At 39.0% G+C, this 17,892-nt stretch overlaps 1 protein-coding gene across 3 annotated transcripts in view; it reads left to right on the top strand.

Moving 5' to 3' along the window:
- Positions 1–17,892, top strand: part of PHACTR1 (phosphatase and actin regulator 1) — a 313,779-nt gene that overhangs the window by 224,687 nt on the left and 71,200 nt on the right. For all 3 annotated transcript variants that reach the window (XM_061346476.1, XM_061346479.1, XM_061346478.1), the window contains one exon: positions 15,012–15,092. In XM_061346476.1, the coding sequence (XP_061202460.1) occupies positions 15,012–15,092 (81 nt within the window). The remainder of the gene's footprint in view (positions 1–15,011; positions 15,093–17,892) is intronic.

The following is a 17,892-nucleotide window of genomic DNA, read 5'->3' as shown; positions in this document are numbered from 1 at the left end:
TATTCATGGGCATGTCTGGACTGCTTGACTGAGCTAGTACCTTTGAAACTTAGAAGTGCTGCAACATTGACATCTCATTTATTTTCAGCCTGTACCTATTAAATAAACAGCAAACAGGAAAAAAAAATGCCAACTACTTGCTGCTGTTCAGCAAATAAATCCTGTCCCAAAGGCAAGAAGACTTCCTAAAAGGCTGATGCTCTTGTGCTTTTCTTAGTTTTGTAAAGCAAGTATATCTGCAGGCTTTGGGGGTACTGAAAAAATACTTTACTTTGTCTAGGGAGCAACACTTGGAGATCTCTGGGCTTTTTAAGCTTCAGTAGATGCCAGTGGGAGAGGCATCTGAAGAAATATACCAGGGCTAAGACCCAAGTTCATTGTAAATTCCTGTTAACCCACATGGCTTACAATATCAACATAGCTTACAGAACGAACTCTTTTCAGCAAAACGAAGATTTCCTGAACCTCTTAATGGTATTGGACGTACAAAAAGTTATCATTAAAACTTGATCTTTCTTAGTGTTCCTAGAGCATCCCTCAGTTGTGTAATGGTGCAGCTTGCAGCTTGGCATCATGGTTTTATTTAGCATGAAGAAATAAAGGGTAGATGCTGCATATCCCACCCAACCTTTAAGAGAGGGTAGGAGATGTGCAGTCTCTGTACAGCATAGAAGAGAAAATTTCTAAACCAGAAGCATTTTCAGTTTTTTATTTATTTGTTTAATTGCCTGCAAAGTAAAGCCTTTAACACATACAAACAAATCAGCTTAAAAGCAAGAGGGTTCATGTCTAATTAGCCTAATTATCAGGCTACCACATCAGCAACAAGTGGCTTGAAGAGGTACAATAAACGGGTAAGTCAGCAGTGAGTGTATTTTGGGTTTTGCTTTGTTAAGCAGCTGATGAGGACTCCTCTCTGACCATCAGGGTGGATCAGAATGGCATGCACTAGTCATCTTTACACTAACAAGAGATCTTTCCATTCCAGTATCTTTGAACTCAGAAGGTTTGTTTATACTAAAAACACTCTGTGTTTGGCTGTTCAATCAGTAAAAATTCACTAATATTCTAAAGCTCTAACATGCATAAGTCAGTCCACCTAAATTATCATTATCATCCTAATAAGATGACAGGATACTTGTTTAGTGTTTAAAAAGCTATCCAAATAATAGCATGGAAATATTTGGAATATAATTCTGTTATTAGTCATTCTCTATGCTCAGAGAAGGGAAGAAATCTTGTTTTACAAACAGCTGCTTCTGTCTTTACCTTTTCGCTTCTCACTGTACCTTCCCGCTTCTTACTTTGCCATCACATTTCAGAATGCAGCATCTTTGCTCTGAACAGCAATACATAAAAGAGTATTTAGCTCAGTATTTACTCACTCGAGCTTTAAAAAATTTATTTCTTCATAAAAGCATAAGTGGGGCATTTATTTATCTTTTTTTAAATGCAGGGCAACTGCTTCATCTTAGTAAAGCAGAAAAGGCAAATGTTTGATAACGCTGTCATTTTGGAAGGGCACACGGTGGGTGTATGAAGGCAACATCATTACACACAATCAGTTACACAGCTCTCGTTACACAGTTGAGGTGCAGATTGGAGTGCCAGCCAGCCCTACAGCAGAATGCAACATAATGTAGACGAGTTCTGTTGTAAAATAGTACATCAGGGAATTTTATTTTTGTCTACTTTGTCCTCCTTCACTCCAAGAGGTTCATTAGTCTCCAGGGAAAGATGCAGTTTAATTTTTGCCTTTTAAAGAACTATGTAAAAGGGGTAATTCTAGTCACTTTTCATGCACATACTTGAACACCTGTTTCTCCTTCATTTATCTGCCTATTAGTTCAGGATAACACCTACTGCTCTGGGTTCTTTTACCTCTTAATAATGAGGTGAATACCACAAGTGGCTTTTCTGTAGGCCTTAAGGAAAATTATATGCAACAAAATCATGAGATGTGGGGGTCATATGATAATTTACCTATAACGTGAAGCTAAATTTGACATGCCATCACATGTAACTGTTGTGTTTCTTCACAGTGTACATCTGAAATGTACACCATCCCGTATTCTGTGAGCCTGCTCTTTACTATGGTAATTCAAATATCTTGTAGTTAACTAGTTTCAGTGAACCTTTCAATATTTCAAGATTATCAGTGTCATCTTTTCCTGCTGCTTATTCCTCATTTGCAATTATAATAATCCATGATATTTCAGCCATCTTCAGAGTAGCTAATTATAATGGCAGAAATAGACTGACATCTATTGCTATTATGCAACAGAAATAAGTGAACTTTCACAAAAATAAATCATCCATATCTTATTGATGTAAAAAAAGACCAGCATGAAGTTGTAACAGAAGAATATTTAGGTAGAGTTAATCATTAAACTCTAATATTTCTTCACTTACATCTGCATTTTGAAGTTACTTTGTGAATTATTTGATGTATTTATGACAACATAATTTCATTTTGATAATCTTCAGAAAAATATTTCAAGGTAGTGTCAGCTTTCATCAAACTTGTACTTGTCTGTGGAGCCGTGATTTCGCAGCCTCGCTGTGCTGCTTTTGTGAAGCATTATTCAAAAGCTGCAGAACAGCTCAACTTTATTTTCTTTGTTAAAAAAACATCTGCAGTCAGGTCATTACCTGACACTGGGCAGAATTTAACATTTCAGGTTTGAATTCCATTGGCACTTCATATACTGTGCCGTCAGAAAGCAATCGATAATAATTAAGATTTGTCCAGTATGAAATATGGCACACTCTTGTACTTCCTAAAAGAAAAAAAAAAAACAACTGTTTTTTTTTTGTTTTGTTTTTTTTTTTGTTAAAAAGTCTTACCTTTCTCTGGAATTAATGAATGAAGAATGCTGAAGCCCATGTTGTAAAAGGGTTCTAAGCCTGATGCCACATTAGCTAGCAACCAGCTCTTCATGTGCCATGAAACCTGAGTCCATTTTTGTGATTTTAGGTGCTGATATGTTGGCCTCTGTATTACTTAACAGGTCTGATTTAATCGCACAAGAAAAATCCCCTGACATGCATGGTGAGGAGATAAAATTCAGTTTCCAGTCAAAAGCAAACTAGATGCCTTTGCACATTTCCCGACAATTAGATAATTGAATACCAGGTATAGTTTTGTGTGTTGGGATCGAGGGTATTTTCTGCTGATTCATTAAACACATACTTTAAAGATAAATGCACTCAAGGACAGACATAGTAGATCAATCTGAAATTTATGTAGCCCATCATCTTCTCTTGCAGTCAGTAGTTATGTTTAGTAAAAGCCTATGCAAGAAACAAGTATGTATTTATCTGTCCTCTCACGTAACAAACCAGATTGCAGCACTCAGAAATTCATAAGCCAAAAGCTGCATCCAAATTAAAGAGCCATGTGTGGATTTATCCTCCACCAGTTTGTGTCATTTGAACCCAGTTTCACTTTTGGCCTTAACGGATACCTCTTGCAGTTAATTCCACGATGAAAAAAGACATTGCACACAAAAGCATCTTCGGGACTTTTTTTGGTTTGTTTTTTTCCAGATGCAGTCTGATCATTTGTTCATTGATTTTTATTTCTTGCATTTTATAAATGAGTGAACGACTGTTCATGGTGTTATATACCTCTGTTATATTCCCTGTTGGTTTCCCAGGGTGTGGACTTCTGTTTTGTATTTGCTGTAACATGGTATTTACTCTAATGTGGACCACGGTCCTGATGGCAGGTCATGCAGACTGGCTTTACATCTCTGTCTGTTGTTATGGCCCCAGATTTAGATCAATGGGTAATGACCACACTGCATGAGAGCAGGAACTCACACTGCTGCCAAAGGCTACCTCATGCATTTAGAAGGCAAAAGCCCTTCTGGCCTGAGTTTACCCTCATCTCTGGGTCCAGAAGAGTGCAAAGGCTGTAGGGACACTTTGAAGGGCTATGGCAGGCCAAGGGTGCCCTGCCTGGTGCATTTCCCACCAGAGGTTATGTAGAATATGTGCTGATGTTGGCTCTCCTGTTTTGTGCTTTGGTTTTCCTTTGGGTGAACTACATAGTTCATACAGAGCACAGCCTGGGTGACAGTTACCATAGATTTTTGTGAATATCAGGGGACCAGGACCTTGGTATAAAAAATGACAAAAATACATTTTCACTACTACTCTCTATTGTTGTACAAGATGCCCCATCTCTTTAATCATTCTTTCCCATGACTTTTTTAGTTCTGCTGGTTTAGTTCTCTGTTTGGAGATGGATAGCCAGTCTTGAATTAGCTGTGGACTAGTTAGTACACTGGCACAGAGGTGCTGTATTTATTTCCTAGTAATTCCTATTTTCTGTTTCCTCTTTCTACTCAACCATTAAGACGATGTTTTCAGATAATTCTCTGCAGAGTTTCCAATAACTGTCTTCTGAGTGGGAATGACTAATTTAGCTGTTATTAAGTGTGCATAGTTAGGGCTGCCTATTCCCAAATGTCTTTTTTGTCTTATCAATGTTGAATTTTGTCACATGCCACTTGGTATCATAAGATCTTTTGTAGCTCCAAGCCTTGGTTTTGACTTCAGTCAGCAGATTTTGTCTCCTCCCTATTGCCAGCCTTTCTAGAAATGTGTCTTTGTAAAGAAGAGAGCAGGTTATACCACAGCCCTCTCTTTTATGTTTGGGGCATTCCTCCTTGCCCCCCTTGGAGCTGTTCAGCCCGGAGTAGAGAAGGCTGCATGGAGACCTTATAGCAGCCTTCCAATATCTGAAGGGAAACTATAAAAACTATAAAGATGCTGGGGAGGGACTCTTCATCAGGGATTGTAGTGATAGGTCAAGGGGTAATGGATTTAAACTTAAATAGGGGAAGTTCAGGTAAGATATAAGGAAGAAGTTCTTTACTGTAAGGGTGGTGAGGCACTGGAATGGGTTACCCAGGGAAATTGTGAATACTCCATCCCTGGAAGTGTTCAAGGCCAGGTTGGACAGAGCCTTGGGTGACATGGTCTAGTGTGAGGCATCCCTGCCCACGGCAGGTGGGTTGGAACTTGATAATCTTAAGGTCCTTTCCAACCCAGAGCATTCTGTGATTCTATGTTATTAATCCGCTAGAGGATGCTCAGTCTTTTCTCTTGCAATTTTAAGTCTTTCAGTGACCTTAACATAGGGGGTTTGGAGCTCTGAAGGCACTAACGTGAAACAGAGCATTTTCATTCATAGACTTCTGTGAGCTTTGTACCTCAAACCCAGGATGATTCTTCTCTTACCTCCCTTCAGTGCTTGGTCTCCTATTTCTAGTTCTGCTCTATATTGCTGTTCCTACACTGGTTGTATGGAAACCAAGCTTACTGGTCTGTAATTCTCAGGTGACTTTTGGACTCTTAAAACCAGCAACCTTCTGTTTGCCACCTCCCACTTTCCTGTCTTATGTAGGTTATATCACGCTAATCAGTTCATGTTTGATTCCTAAGGAATTCTGCAAAGAAAACTGCCCAGTCTTGACTGTTTGCTACTCTTCATTTTATTAATTTCTTTAAAAAGTTCTTCAAGTGACACTTCCTTTAGAAAGACTTCCACAGCTTCTTTAAAGAAGAGTTTTCATGACTGGGAAAAATATTTAGCTTGTTCACCATGGCCTTTACCCTTCTGGACCAATGCTTTTAACCTTAGATCAGCTATGAATGTGCAAATTTTCTGTTTGATTTTCTGCACATTTAACAGGTAAACTTTATTAAGTTCTGGACAGTAGGGACACTTAGACTGGAATACTGCCCTTATACCTTTACTTTGTATAGTATTATCTACATTTATAATGTGATTGCACCGTAAGAACTATCTAGGCTATCATCATATTTCTTTCACTTCACTGTCCTTCCTGCCTATTATTTTCCAAATTTGCTTCTCATATCAGTACTGTTACTGTCTAAAGGTTGTTGGTATCTTCAACTCTGTCTCCCTGTCCCAGACAAGCATTATTACTGGTTTTACACACTAAAAGAAGCACCAAGTTAATATATAATGCTGAGTGTAAAAATGCCTTCTAGTACCAGATAACTTCAGCACTTGCTGGAGAGGAGCCTAAAATGATTCTGTCATTGGTGGATTTTTCGTAAAACATACTGAAATTGCATGTGTGGCTTTACTGAAGCTTGAACTATCATCAGAAAAACAGAAAGTAGACTAAGCAGGCTGCACTATTTAGGATGTTAAAGACACTTTGGGGTTTTTTTCAGCATTAAGTCTATTATGTACCAACCAGCTAGTGTCATTGCACAAGCTGGAAATATCATCCGAAGATAATTGCTGGATGATGCGACAGCTGCAATTCAGGAATCTTCTTATTTTGGAGGAAGTGTCTGTTGCTTTGTGATTTAGTCATTTCTATAATCAAGTATTAAATGAATGATTTCCTGTTTGGTTCCTTACAGAGGTCTGTGTTGTAGGGTTCATGCCAGTTCATTCCTATAACAAATGAATTTTAAACTTGTGTGTGCTTAGTTGAGGTTTTCTGTGTGTACAAAAGTAGTGGTGGTTTCCTAGAAGCATTTGAAATCTTAATAGCTTCTCTCTCAAAATAGTGCTAAGCCAACTTCAGATTTAACTAGGTATTTCTTAGTCACGAGCTATGCTTTGAAATATTTATTTTAAACAGGTGTACATGTGGACACAGATACATAACTATCCATCTGCTTTGTGTGTCTGTCTGGAAGACTGCTGCATACTAATCATTCTAGTATAAGTGGAAGAACTGTTTCCTAAACTTGAATTTACTACAGCAGTGTTTGGGTAACGTGGGTATTTTTTAAGTTATCCCAAATCTCTATCTGGCGAAATAGAAGCAGCAGCAGATAAAGCTTTCTTCACTGTACCCAAAATAGGATGTCATTAGAGAGTAAAGCACTGTTTTTACATGTCTGACTGGATACCAGGCAATATATGTTTGCAAAGTTACAGCTGTAAGGTAAACTCAAGCTGTAAAACAAACTACACAGCAGCTGGCTGGTGCTATAGAAAGAGTTGTGCTGCTTGTCCTACTGACTACGGCTCCCTTTTCTACCAGCAAGGTGATCCTCCCAGCTGGCAAACAGGGGGACCAAATACCTGCCAGTAGTTTGATTGTCATCTCCTGGTGGTCTAGCCGAGCATTCCTCCTCCCTTATCATCAGCCTGCCACAGTTTTGGTTTTATCTGGAAATTTTCCCCCCTTTTTCTGTCCCAGGAAAACTAATTCCTTCACCTTCTAAAAGTTACACTGGAGAATCCAGTTCCCTGACATCTGCTAGACTTGTTTCTATAAAATGTGCTCTGCATTTGCCATCTGGATGTGTTGTCTGATGAGGAACAAATCCAAAAGCAGCAGCTTGCCTGGTTATTTATATCCTATGTGTAAACTCTGTTCTGGAGAGAATTCTCCAGAGAGCTGCAGGAGTCATTATCTTATTCTAGTGATGCCCACTGTTTAGATGCTTTGCCTTTCACTTTGAGGAAGGTGCCTTGAACTATTATGCAGCAGAATAATGCAAATAGACATTTCTGCCATTACAGATGACACTGCAGGTCCCTACTGCAGTGTTGTGTGTCTGGGCTCCGTCTTCGAAGGATAAGGGGAACACACAGCAGATACCTCACCCAGCTCTTTGCTAATTTACTTTTAGCATAGTTTGTTGTACATACAGAAATCTGAGATTGCAAGGTGCCTAAAGCAACTAGAATCACTTGTAAAAAGCAACTGTTCTTTGGGACATACAGCCACTGCTGCTGCTGTTCATGCATATTTCTTTCAGATGGTATCACTCATATTGTCTGTTTGCAAAGGCTTGGTGAACTCATATTCTTACTGTTTCTCTGATGCTACAACTTTTGTGTGTTGTAACAGAGAAACCTGTAGGAGAAACCCTCATTTCATCCACTAGTGGTCCATGTGAAAACATGAATAGATCTCCTGTCATAAGGATCATGTCAGCTGCCTTCTGCTGGCACTTAGGACATAGCTTCATTGCAGTTAAGGACTGTGATGGTAATAGCTATGCTTAATTTATATTTAATCTAACTATAGCTATTTAGGGTGCTGGCGGCAGTACGGACTTCAGCATGGGTTGTTCTAGCCTGCCAGGGTTCTTACTCGGATGAAAGCCTTCAAATAAGTGAGTACCACCCACTCATTACTGTTTTTGATGCCTAAATTATATATACTCAGAATGCCCTGGGTATTGCTTTATGTGCTGCAATCACATTGTAATTGCAGAGCAGGTCTACTCTAAGACATGCTATTTTACAGTGTTGCAAATTTCTTTAATTAAGATACAGAGCCTCATTTTTCATAAAGTTGTGGAACGCAGTACCTGTTGGTGGCTCAGCTTTCTAGTTCTTGACCTAGTATTTCCTAGAAATTCCTGCTGCTGTGCAGCAGTTCAGGTGGAAGAACAGGAGGAATGTGAGTTCTCTATGTTTTCAATATTGTAGCCAGCTTTCTGATTTCTCCCCAACCTGTACAATGCTTCTCAAGTGTGATAATAAAAGCGATTGTGTAGAAAAGGGATGAAAATACAAGCCTTTACAAAATACTATTGATAGACTGTCACAGCTTATTGACACAGTAGAGTTCTGTTTTGCTGTTTATTAGCTGGGAAGTTAAGGGCATTAACATTTTTCTTAAGGTTGCCTACGGTCTTGCTTTCTTTAAACCTACATTTTCTTGGGCTGTTTTTGAACACAAATCTTTTGTTATATTTGTCAAGATTTCTTGTCTTACCTCCTGTTTTCATGTATTCATCTTCTGCCATGCTTGCTCTGCTTGGCCTGTGAAATCCATTATGTTGGGTTTCTTTGGATCTAGCTTGAAATTTAGTTCTTCCCCTTTGAAAGGCAACTTCTTTGATTGATATTTTCAGTCCTATGTAAAAAAAAATAAAATACTCCATCTGCTCTTGGATTAGAGTGAGTTATGATTTCTTTAGTTCAGTTCCTTCTGTTAATTATGATAGAGTTGTTCAGATATAATTTCTCTTCATTCTTTGTGTTTGCTGACTTCTTGGGTGTATGCTGCATTGTATTACTGTATTGTGATTTTTGTTTAATGTGGTTTGCAATATTTTGACTAGCTCCTACAATTCTGTGTTTGCAGATTTGACTTTGCATTCATTTTCCTCCTGAGTCTGTCCTCAGGCAGTTTATGTGTCATAAAGATTAGTATAAATCTAGAGTTTTCTTAAGCCTGATTTCAGCTTCTTCCCCAGTTTTACTTTCTTTAGCCATTAGTAAGGAAGAGATAATTCATTTTTTATCTAGTTAGCAGGCTTGGCAACTGCTATACCTCCTAAACTCTTCTGGTTAGGAACTAGGGATTTTTAGGTTTGATCCTGCATTCACAAAGGAACATGTGTATTTTTACTGTGTTATATCACAGGCTTGCCTATCACAAATGAAGATTTACCATGTTCTTAGTCTAGTGCTTCTAGTTAGAGATACACCAGTGTCTTCGGCTGATCTGAATTTAAGTGGAAGCAAGATGCCCTAATACCATCTTCTCTGTGTTTTTATCAATTTCTCTGTGTTTTAAGTAGTCATAATCTAAAAACAGTCCAGTTGTCATTATAACACTGGAAATAAATACAATTAATAGAGTTTTCTTCTTTTTAATTTGGCCTCTTTTTCCTATTACTTTGTCTTAATTAGAGGTTAACCAAGTTTAAATCTAGAAGGATCATTTCGTAGCCTTGTGTTGTCCACTGGCTGCAGGACAGTTGCTGTTGATGCTTTACTGATCTAGCAGGAGGTGAGCAAAGTTGTTTCTACTTGTAACTCACTTTTCTACCTCTATAATGATAATAATGATGCTGGTTTGATTCTGAAGTTATTTAGTTACTCCTCTGGTGTGGCATCAATGCCAGGTTTTGTTCCTGTTTTATTTGTTTGAGATACAGCCTGTGTCACAGTTTTCCAAATGATTCACGTACTGAAAGGGATTTATTTGGTCAGCTGCTGTAGCGGCACCTGTTTTGTAGAGGTATTTGTAATACTTTTTTAAAAACCAGGCTTAACTTTTAATACCTCTTTCATCCACTTTAATACATCTTTCCCCCACTGATGTTCACTTGTTTTGTAATCTCATAGAACGGGAGTGGTAGGCTAAAAATCAGAACAAGAAATGTCATAGGCATACATTGCAGACAAAAAGGGGCCCCTAATTCTTTTTAGGTGGCAATCTGTCTGAGCTAGATTTTGTAGATGGTACTGTTACAGGAAAACCCAGACTGAGATCAGAGACACAAAACTTCTGTAAAGAACTTTAAATCTCAAAGATTCAGAAACCTATTGGAATATTTTTTCTTCCCTCAGGCTTCAAGAGACTTATGAGTGTTTGAAGCCAAGCAAAATTCATATTTAGCACTGAACAAAACAAAACAGTTATTTCAACCAAGCTATGTCTTGGCATTGGTTGTACCCCAAGCTCTCAGCAGCAATGCTGAGTGTCATGCCATAGCTATTGAAACAATCCTGTCACTAATGGAAATCTCTGTGAGCTGACACATTTACATTTTCTTCAGCTCCACCTGAGACTTTTATCTACAGCAGCATTTCTTTTCTTAAAACTACCCCCTCAGTCAATTTTGATTTCAGCATCTTACCTCAGCTACTCACCCTTGACTTCCTTTACAGTCACTAGAGACTAACAGGCACTTCCAAGGTGCAGTTCAGCCTGGTTTAGATGCTTAGGCTGAGGTCGATCATACCCAAGACTTGTTCTTAATACATAAAGAGCCAAACTCAGAGGCAGAAGCCCACACTGTGAAAATTTGTATCAGATGAATCCTGCTCCATTTGATTATCAAGCAAGTCTTCATAGTTGGAAGAATTTCAAGGTGATATAACATGTTTTGGTGCATAATCGACCACTTCTGAAAATCTCTCCTTCCTTACAAGTCTAAAGGAAATATTGATGGGGTTTTAACACTGTGCAAAGCAGTTGGTTTACTTCTTTATAATTAATCAGATCTGAATTATTAGCAAAGCAAATTTCTAACTATTTAAATCCAAATATAACTGATCATCAGAAAACTTCTCTACATTCCTATAACGACCTTGACTTCCTAAAATTGTCATGAAAATTATAGTGGCCTTTAAAAGCAAGAATTAATGCAAAGCAAACCCCGGTGCTTTTTAAGACAGAGGCCAAGGGCAACCTCAATAAAAACAAAGTTAAGATTCAACTGGCTACCACAGGCTGTGGTTTAGTTTCAGCCATCAGATGAGAAGAAAGGGCAAGAGCTTGCTTATTTAGTCTGCCCATTGGTTTAATCATCAACATGACAAATTATGCAAAGGAGGCTAGTTTATTCTCATATAGATGCAGGATGGCAGAGTTTATCTGAGATGTTTTGGTCTTGAAGGGAAGGATAGGAGGGACAGAAAGGTTACACGTCCTGACTACATAACCACCTCTCTGGTTGGTTAATGGAGCAGCAGAAGCGCTTGGCACAGAGGCAGTGGTGAGCTTCACATTCTCAGCTGGAGGAGCAGCCCACAGTCACTGCCATCATGGAGCACAATACCTTATTAAAGGAATAAAGACAAAACTGTACTTGATTTCCAGAATGGAGAGGCAGGAAATTCTCCTGACCCTGTCAAGGCTTTACTGATCATAATGGGTCTGCCACAGAGAAAAGCTCTGCTTGAACAGCAGAGAGGTGCTGCTCCTGAGGGATGAGTTCAAAAACACCAGCTCAGAAACATTAATGAAAACATTTCCCGCTGTTTCTTCATTAGAGTTTAAAGAAACAGCATACTCCAAAGCACACTGGCAAAAATCTGTACACTTAAACCATCAAATACACATATGCTCATTTCTATAAAATATTTACTGAGAGTTTCTTGGAGAATGGATGAATTTGTTAAGATTTAACCAGTTTCTGCAGTGAGTAGACCCCATAAACAGGGATTAATGTTTATTTCGTATTTCTAATCACCTGAAAGATTGTACAAATGAAAAAAATTATGTTAATCACCAAGGAAAATCACCAGTGAAGTAATACATCTTTTGATAGATACTAATTGTATTTTTCTCCGTCACGGAATTTACAAAGTTCTCATGAATCAAGGATTAATTCAAAGGTTTTTATTTATCTTTTGCTGTGAATGGATCCCTTCTCAGAGGAGAGTGAATTAATTTATTCTGTGTCAGCTTTATGCTCGAAAATGAAAATCCTTCATGAAAGAGCTGGCAACCTCTGCCAGAGGAATCCAGAGTGAAACATTCCATTGTTTAGGCTGTTAGATCGTAATGAGTTCTGCATCTAAGCACTTGTCATATTTTTTTTTCCATCTGATCCCGCAGAAGCATAGCAGTTCATGCACTTAAACGTATGAGACTTGTTTGGGAGGAAGATTGTATTAGAGGAAGAGGCAGCATGTTCCATAGTTTTAGTATAACATCTGTTATTATCATTCAGTATGCTCTTAGCCCAGCATGCCCTTCCTCTAAATATCTTATTAATTAAACTGGCTTAGTAGGAAAATAATTAATACTCTTATGTCCTGTACCTACTTAGAGAGATTTTAGAAACTGGAAAAATGTTTTTGTCTGAGCTACAAAGTGTAGGGTTGTGGGTTTTTTTCATTCTTAATCAGAAGCAAATCACAACTAAAAGGGAGTATCTGAAAAGCCTGCGCATAGACAGTGTCCAAAAAAATACATATTCTGTGTTCAAAATTCTGCTAGGCTGCAAAACTAGTACATGACTTTGAGAAGTCTTGGTCAATACTTAAGCGTCTTCTTCCCCAGCAACTGTTTTGGGAGAGGCACTTCTGCACTTCTTCAGAAGGTCCTGCTGGTCCTCTTTAGCACTTGGTCCTCCAGAAGCCTCAACTCCAGCTCACAAAATTGCTACTACTTTAATAATGTGGTGGGACTTCCTGGCCTTGAAGTCAGTAGTAATGCTGCTGCCTTGCACAGGCAGCTGTTGACAAAGCAGGAGGGTGAGACGGTGAACCCAGGTGGGCACCAGTGAATTTGTGTGTAAAATGTGGATCTGTAATTTAGCTATACATGGTAAAAGTACAGCAAGAGCAGTATTTTCATTTTGTGAACATAGCCACTGTCTATATACAGAAACTGCTGTTTTGCTGCTGTTTCACCCAACTTTGTTTCCCACTGAAGGACAAGCTCAGACACACTGGGTGTTATTTGCTGCTTACACTAACAGAAAATGTCACTTTTTCAGGCCTATTGGAAAAGATGTTGGGTTCTGCCAAATTGCTCTTTGTAGTCAGGCAGGGGTTTAACAATCTCTTCAGTGGGAGAAGGCTTGGGAGTTAGGTCTAGCTTGGCTGGGCTTTTTTTGGAAGGTCTGAGGGCAGCTGTTCTTAAGGAGAAAGAGGAAGAAGCTTGGAATACTGTACTAGAACAAGGTGCCTTCAGCACAGGGAAAAGGCAATTTGCAGAGAAGTCTACAACATGACTCCAGAGTTTGATTGTTGGGCATTTCTTTTCAAAAGCTTATTAGAAACATGGAAATTGAAGCATCATTGAAAGTCAGTGATGTCCCTATAGAGCTTCTTCTAATGGGGCTAAGGCACTCTGGAAAATGCTGTGGATGTTATGTTAACAGCCTCCGAAATAAAAGTGTACCATGTGGCTGGCTAATAAGTATGGGGTCTTCTGCCTCAGCAAAGGGTCCTGACATTAATTCTGATCAATGCTGAAGTTTATAGGGTGTGTCAGGGAATACTAGGCTTTTTATTAGCTACTCACTGTACCTACTGGCCATCTCTGTCTTGAATAATACATCATCAAAACTGATTTTAAAAGTGGGAAACCTAAATTTATCCTATGGAAAAGAGTGAAGCAGAGCTGTTCCTGTTCATACTAAGCCGTAAATATCTGACAACAAGTAAGTTGCAGTGAGTGCGGTATGTCACTATAAGCACAGCTAATTTGCCAAGTATACATGCCCCTGCGGGAACAGCCAACATGCAGCAATGCCAGGAAAGGTTATACCCTCATGTTTTTAGGGATGGAGAGAGTGTTTCAAAGCTTCTTTTGCTTTAAATCTGCCTTGGGCAGACTGGCGATGCTAAGTCCCGGTTCATTTGTGTGTGCATACATCTGTGCTGGGTCTGATAGGGGAGCATATGGCAGAAGCAATTTGCCCTTGACTGTGCCTCTCTTTTGGCAGGCACAGGCTTGTTGCTTGTTTCTCGCAAAGCACATGCAGTTGCAGCCAGTCCTGCACATAACTTCTTGTGCCCCTTGCTTGATGGGTTTCAGGTCTTTGCCTTAATGCATGTCCTTTGTGGTGTTTTGGTTAATTGGACATTGTTTTAATTACTGCTGACCTAAATAAACATGAAATTTCTATCTGTCATTTTGTCGCCCCAGTGACCACAGTCTCCAAGCAGCCAATACAGGACTTGGGATTTTCATACCTGTTATAAATTGCAGTGGCTCTCATGGAGTTTCCCTCATTTACACATTCTTAGGGAAAACACTCCTCCAGGGAGGAGAAGGCTCCATTTAACAGTTTTGGGGTTTTTTTTTCACTGTTCTAAGCACCTTGATCTTCTCTGACTGGAATTAGTGGCAAACAAGTGTGGTTTCAAGGCAGCAGATGGGCCAGTCCTCTTCAGTGACCTGGGGACAGCCAATGGCCACGTCTTCCATTAGTGTGAACCTTTGTATTGCATCTTTTCTTACCTTTCCCTCTCCAGCTTCTGAACTAATTGGCTTTTTCTCCTTTTGCTGTCTCTAATTCTTCCCAGAAATGCTTGGGTCACGTGCCAAAATTAAGCAATGGGAGTGTAGACATGCCCTCAGATCAGTCAGTCTGTAGCCATTTCTGTCAATAACAGCCATGCTACAGCTGCAGGCAGATTCTCTGGACTGCCAGTAGTCTTTATTTTCAGATGCTAATTTGCCACTGACTTGAAAAGGAGAAAAAGCATTTTTCAAATACCTTAAAAGGCATAGAGCCTTTTAAAATGGCCATTTCCCTTCTTTTCTATTTATATGACCCTTCTCCTTTGCTTACAGCTTTAGAAAGAAAAATGTCAATGAGGCAAAGCAGAGAGGAGCTTATAAAACGAGGAGTGCTGAAAGAAATTTTTGATAAAGGTAAGTGTTCCTTTCACAGCATTAAATCAGATCCCATATGGTTTTATAGTCAGATATTAATTATTGTAGCATTAGGAACTGGAGATACCGTCCTGAATTGCAGGACTGTGCAGAATAAGGTCCCTATTTTTTTCAAATCTCTTTTGATTTCACTGTGGTCTAGCCCTCTCCGCTGGATACGTGTGATAGTTACCTAGCAAATAAACCTGAAAACAAATCAGAAATATAAAGCAATGGTTGATAGTCACTCAAGGCAAAACAGTGAGGCAACCAGACTGCAGGGAGATGGAGTGGGTCTGTGCTTGCATATGTTACAATTGTCTTGTTGAGTTACCCTGGGATTAACTACTGTGGAAAAAGGAAGCATTTAAAGGTTTTGGATCCTTATGAGCCCAGAATAATGCACGTTCCCTTGACAGATCAGAAGACATAATAATGATAATTCCTTGTTCAGAATAATTAATTTGTTGAGTTGGTAATGTATTATTTATGCAAAGCTCCATTGTTTTGCAAACACCATTGTTATACACTGCTAATGCAACATGTATTTGACATCTATTGCGTATGTGTCAGCCTTTAACTGTAGCTTTTATTTGTTTTGCTTCTTCCTTTGTCAATAACTAAGGCAATTAATTCAGCAAATTATATAAAGACATGCCAGAGTTGCCTCTTAATTTAAGTAGAACTTACACTTATACTCTAAAACCTCATTAATCCAAAGTCTAAAAGTCTTTAACAATATGTGTACAAAACCTGTTGGAAGTCAATAGAAGTTTTAAAATTTCACAAGTTTTAGGAGAAGGGAATACTTCATAAAGTCTGGAACATTTAAATCTGCTACCTACTTTTTTAGTCTAGCTTATTGAGAATTTTAAAATTTAGTAACCCAAACCATTTATTGTTTTTAGTGGAAAAAAAACCCACGAGCCTTTGAAAAACCAGAGAAATGTGCTACTTGACATTACATTTTACATTTTTTACCCATTATATATTTTAACTGTTTCTAATTGTTTAGATCTAACATTGTCTGTACTCTCACTATGACCTGCTGTCTTGGAAGTCATCCTAGAGGCAACTTCACAGTAGAGACAACTCCTGGCAAATTGTTTGCCCTTCTCACTGCTTTGGATTGTCAGTGTTCTGGAGTGTCATGCAGACTGGATACGCAACCATAACGCAGGCATCCGCATGGCCATTGAGCTGTGCTCCAGGGTGTCACACTGTGTTCCAGCCCCAGTAAGGGGCACCCTGTTCAGTGCCATGACCAGCTCAGAAGTCAGCCTTCATTCATCACACCTCAATCCAGGGTGCAACCTCCTTCATCCCTGCCTCACATCCCACACATAGCTGCTTTAATACACCTAAAGGCATCCCCAGGAAAAATCTTTCCTGCGCAGCCTTACCCTGCCTTCCATGTTGAAACTTGGGGAAATTTTGCCTGCTTCACTACTGAAGCTCTACAGCTTTCTCCATTCATAAAATAATGCTGCAGTTTGTAGTCTATGTCATCTTGTGAAGCAGATGATAAGCTGTCTGGGGGTCCTCATCTGAAAAAAGAAATTAATTCCTCTTTATAGTCAATTTTCATCTTTTCATATCAGAAAAAGATGGAGTGAAACACATGCTGTTTCTTCCTATTTCCAATGCAAAAAGCAGAGACATCAGACTTTTTCAATGTCAGGTGCCACTAAAAGGGAAATTACAATGCAAAACGGCTGGACTTCTTATTCAGTATCCTACGTTATTTCCTGCTGGTTGCAAATACGGGAAGCTAAGAATTGGTACCCCTCCTTGAAAGAAAGAGGTAGGGCAGGCAAGAATAGTAGCAGTGATTGAGTAGCTTTGATCATAAAAAGATATGAGTAAGATGTGTAGAGCAAAAGGAATATTTCCTTCAGTGGTGTAATAATCTGAGAGTAATTCTAATAAAGGATATTATATCTCACTGTGAACCTTAAATGAAAGTAACATTTTGCTTGTAGTTCTTGTTAGGTAATCTCTAATCCTTCAAGAAAACATAGCAGACTTTAACATTTCATAGAAGAAGGCTTTATTTGATGATAGTGGCACTTTGCATGCCAAGAGGCAACTTACACAGACATTAGGTGTAGCAATTATATTAAGTCTCTTTAGCTTCCTAAGAGGTGGAGGACGCAGGCAGAATTAACATGTTAGTGATTTTGCATTTTTCTTTCTTCAAAAAATCCATACAGATAAAAGGAAACTTAATATGGATAGACTGACCCAAGAACAAAATTTCTGGAGCTTGCAGTGTGCTTTGTATTGGTTTTGCCATACCGTCTATGTTGAAGAAAAACAGAATGAGCTAGTTTGCTTCCCTGCTATTTAAAATGACAGTCTGACCTGTTTGCTTCAGGATTTGCTGGCTTTTCAGAGGACCTTGTGTCATCCAGCAGGTGAAAGCAGAGCACAGCAAGTCACAGTGTTCACACATGGGAGAGTCACTGCAGTCCAGCTGCTATATTTGGAAAACAAGAAATGCTTTTATCACTTCAATGACCCCCACACTTTAACTCAAGTCAAGTGAAACCACTCCAAACTGAACTGCAGAGCTCTTTTCTTGGCAAGGGCAAGACTCATGACCAAATCAGTTCCTGTCGTCTTCCATTTCCAGGGTTCTGTGACTTCGGTCTTCTGAAAATACAGGCAAAGGTTGTAATTTTTTCAACTACTGTGTACTTTCAGAAAAACAGTAAGTTGGAATGTCTGATGAGGCACCTGCTGTTCTAATAGTTTGTGGGCAGGCAGTGCTGAAAGGTTAAAAACACAGCTTCCACCT

This window comes from Neopsephotus bourkii, unplaced genomic scaffold, assembly GCF_033783945.1.
Source record: "Neopsephotus bourkii isolate Nb327-2 ecotype Australia unplaced genomic scaffold, CSIRO-AGI_Nbou_v1 NB_272, whole genome shotgun sequence".
In the NCBI taxonomy this organism is placed as follows: domain Eukaryota; kingdom Metazoa; phylum Chordata; class Aves; order Psittaciformes; family Psittacidae; genus Neopsephotus; species Neopsephotus bourkii.
Note: the sequence above shows the minus strand (reverse complement) of the source record. Positions and strands in the feature narration are given on the sequence as shown.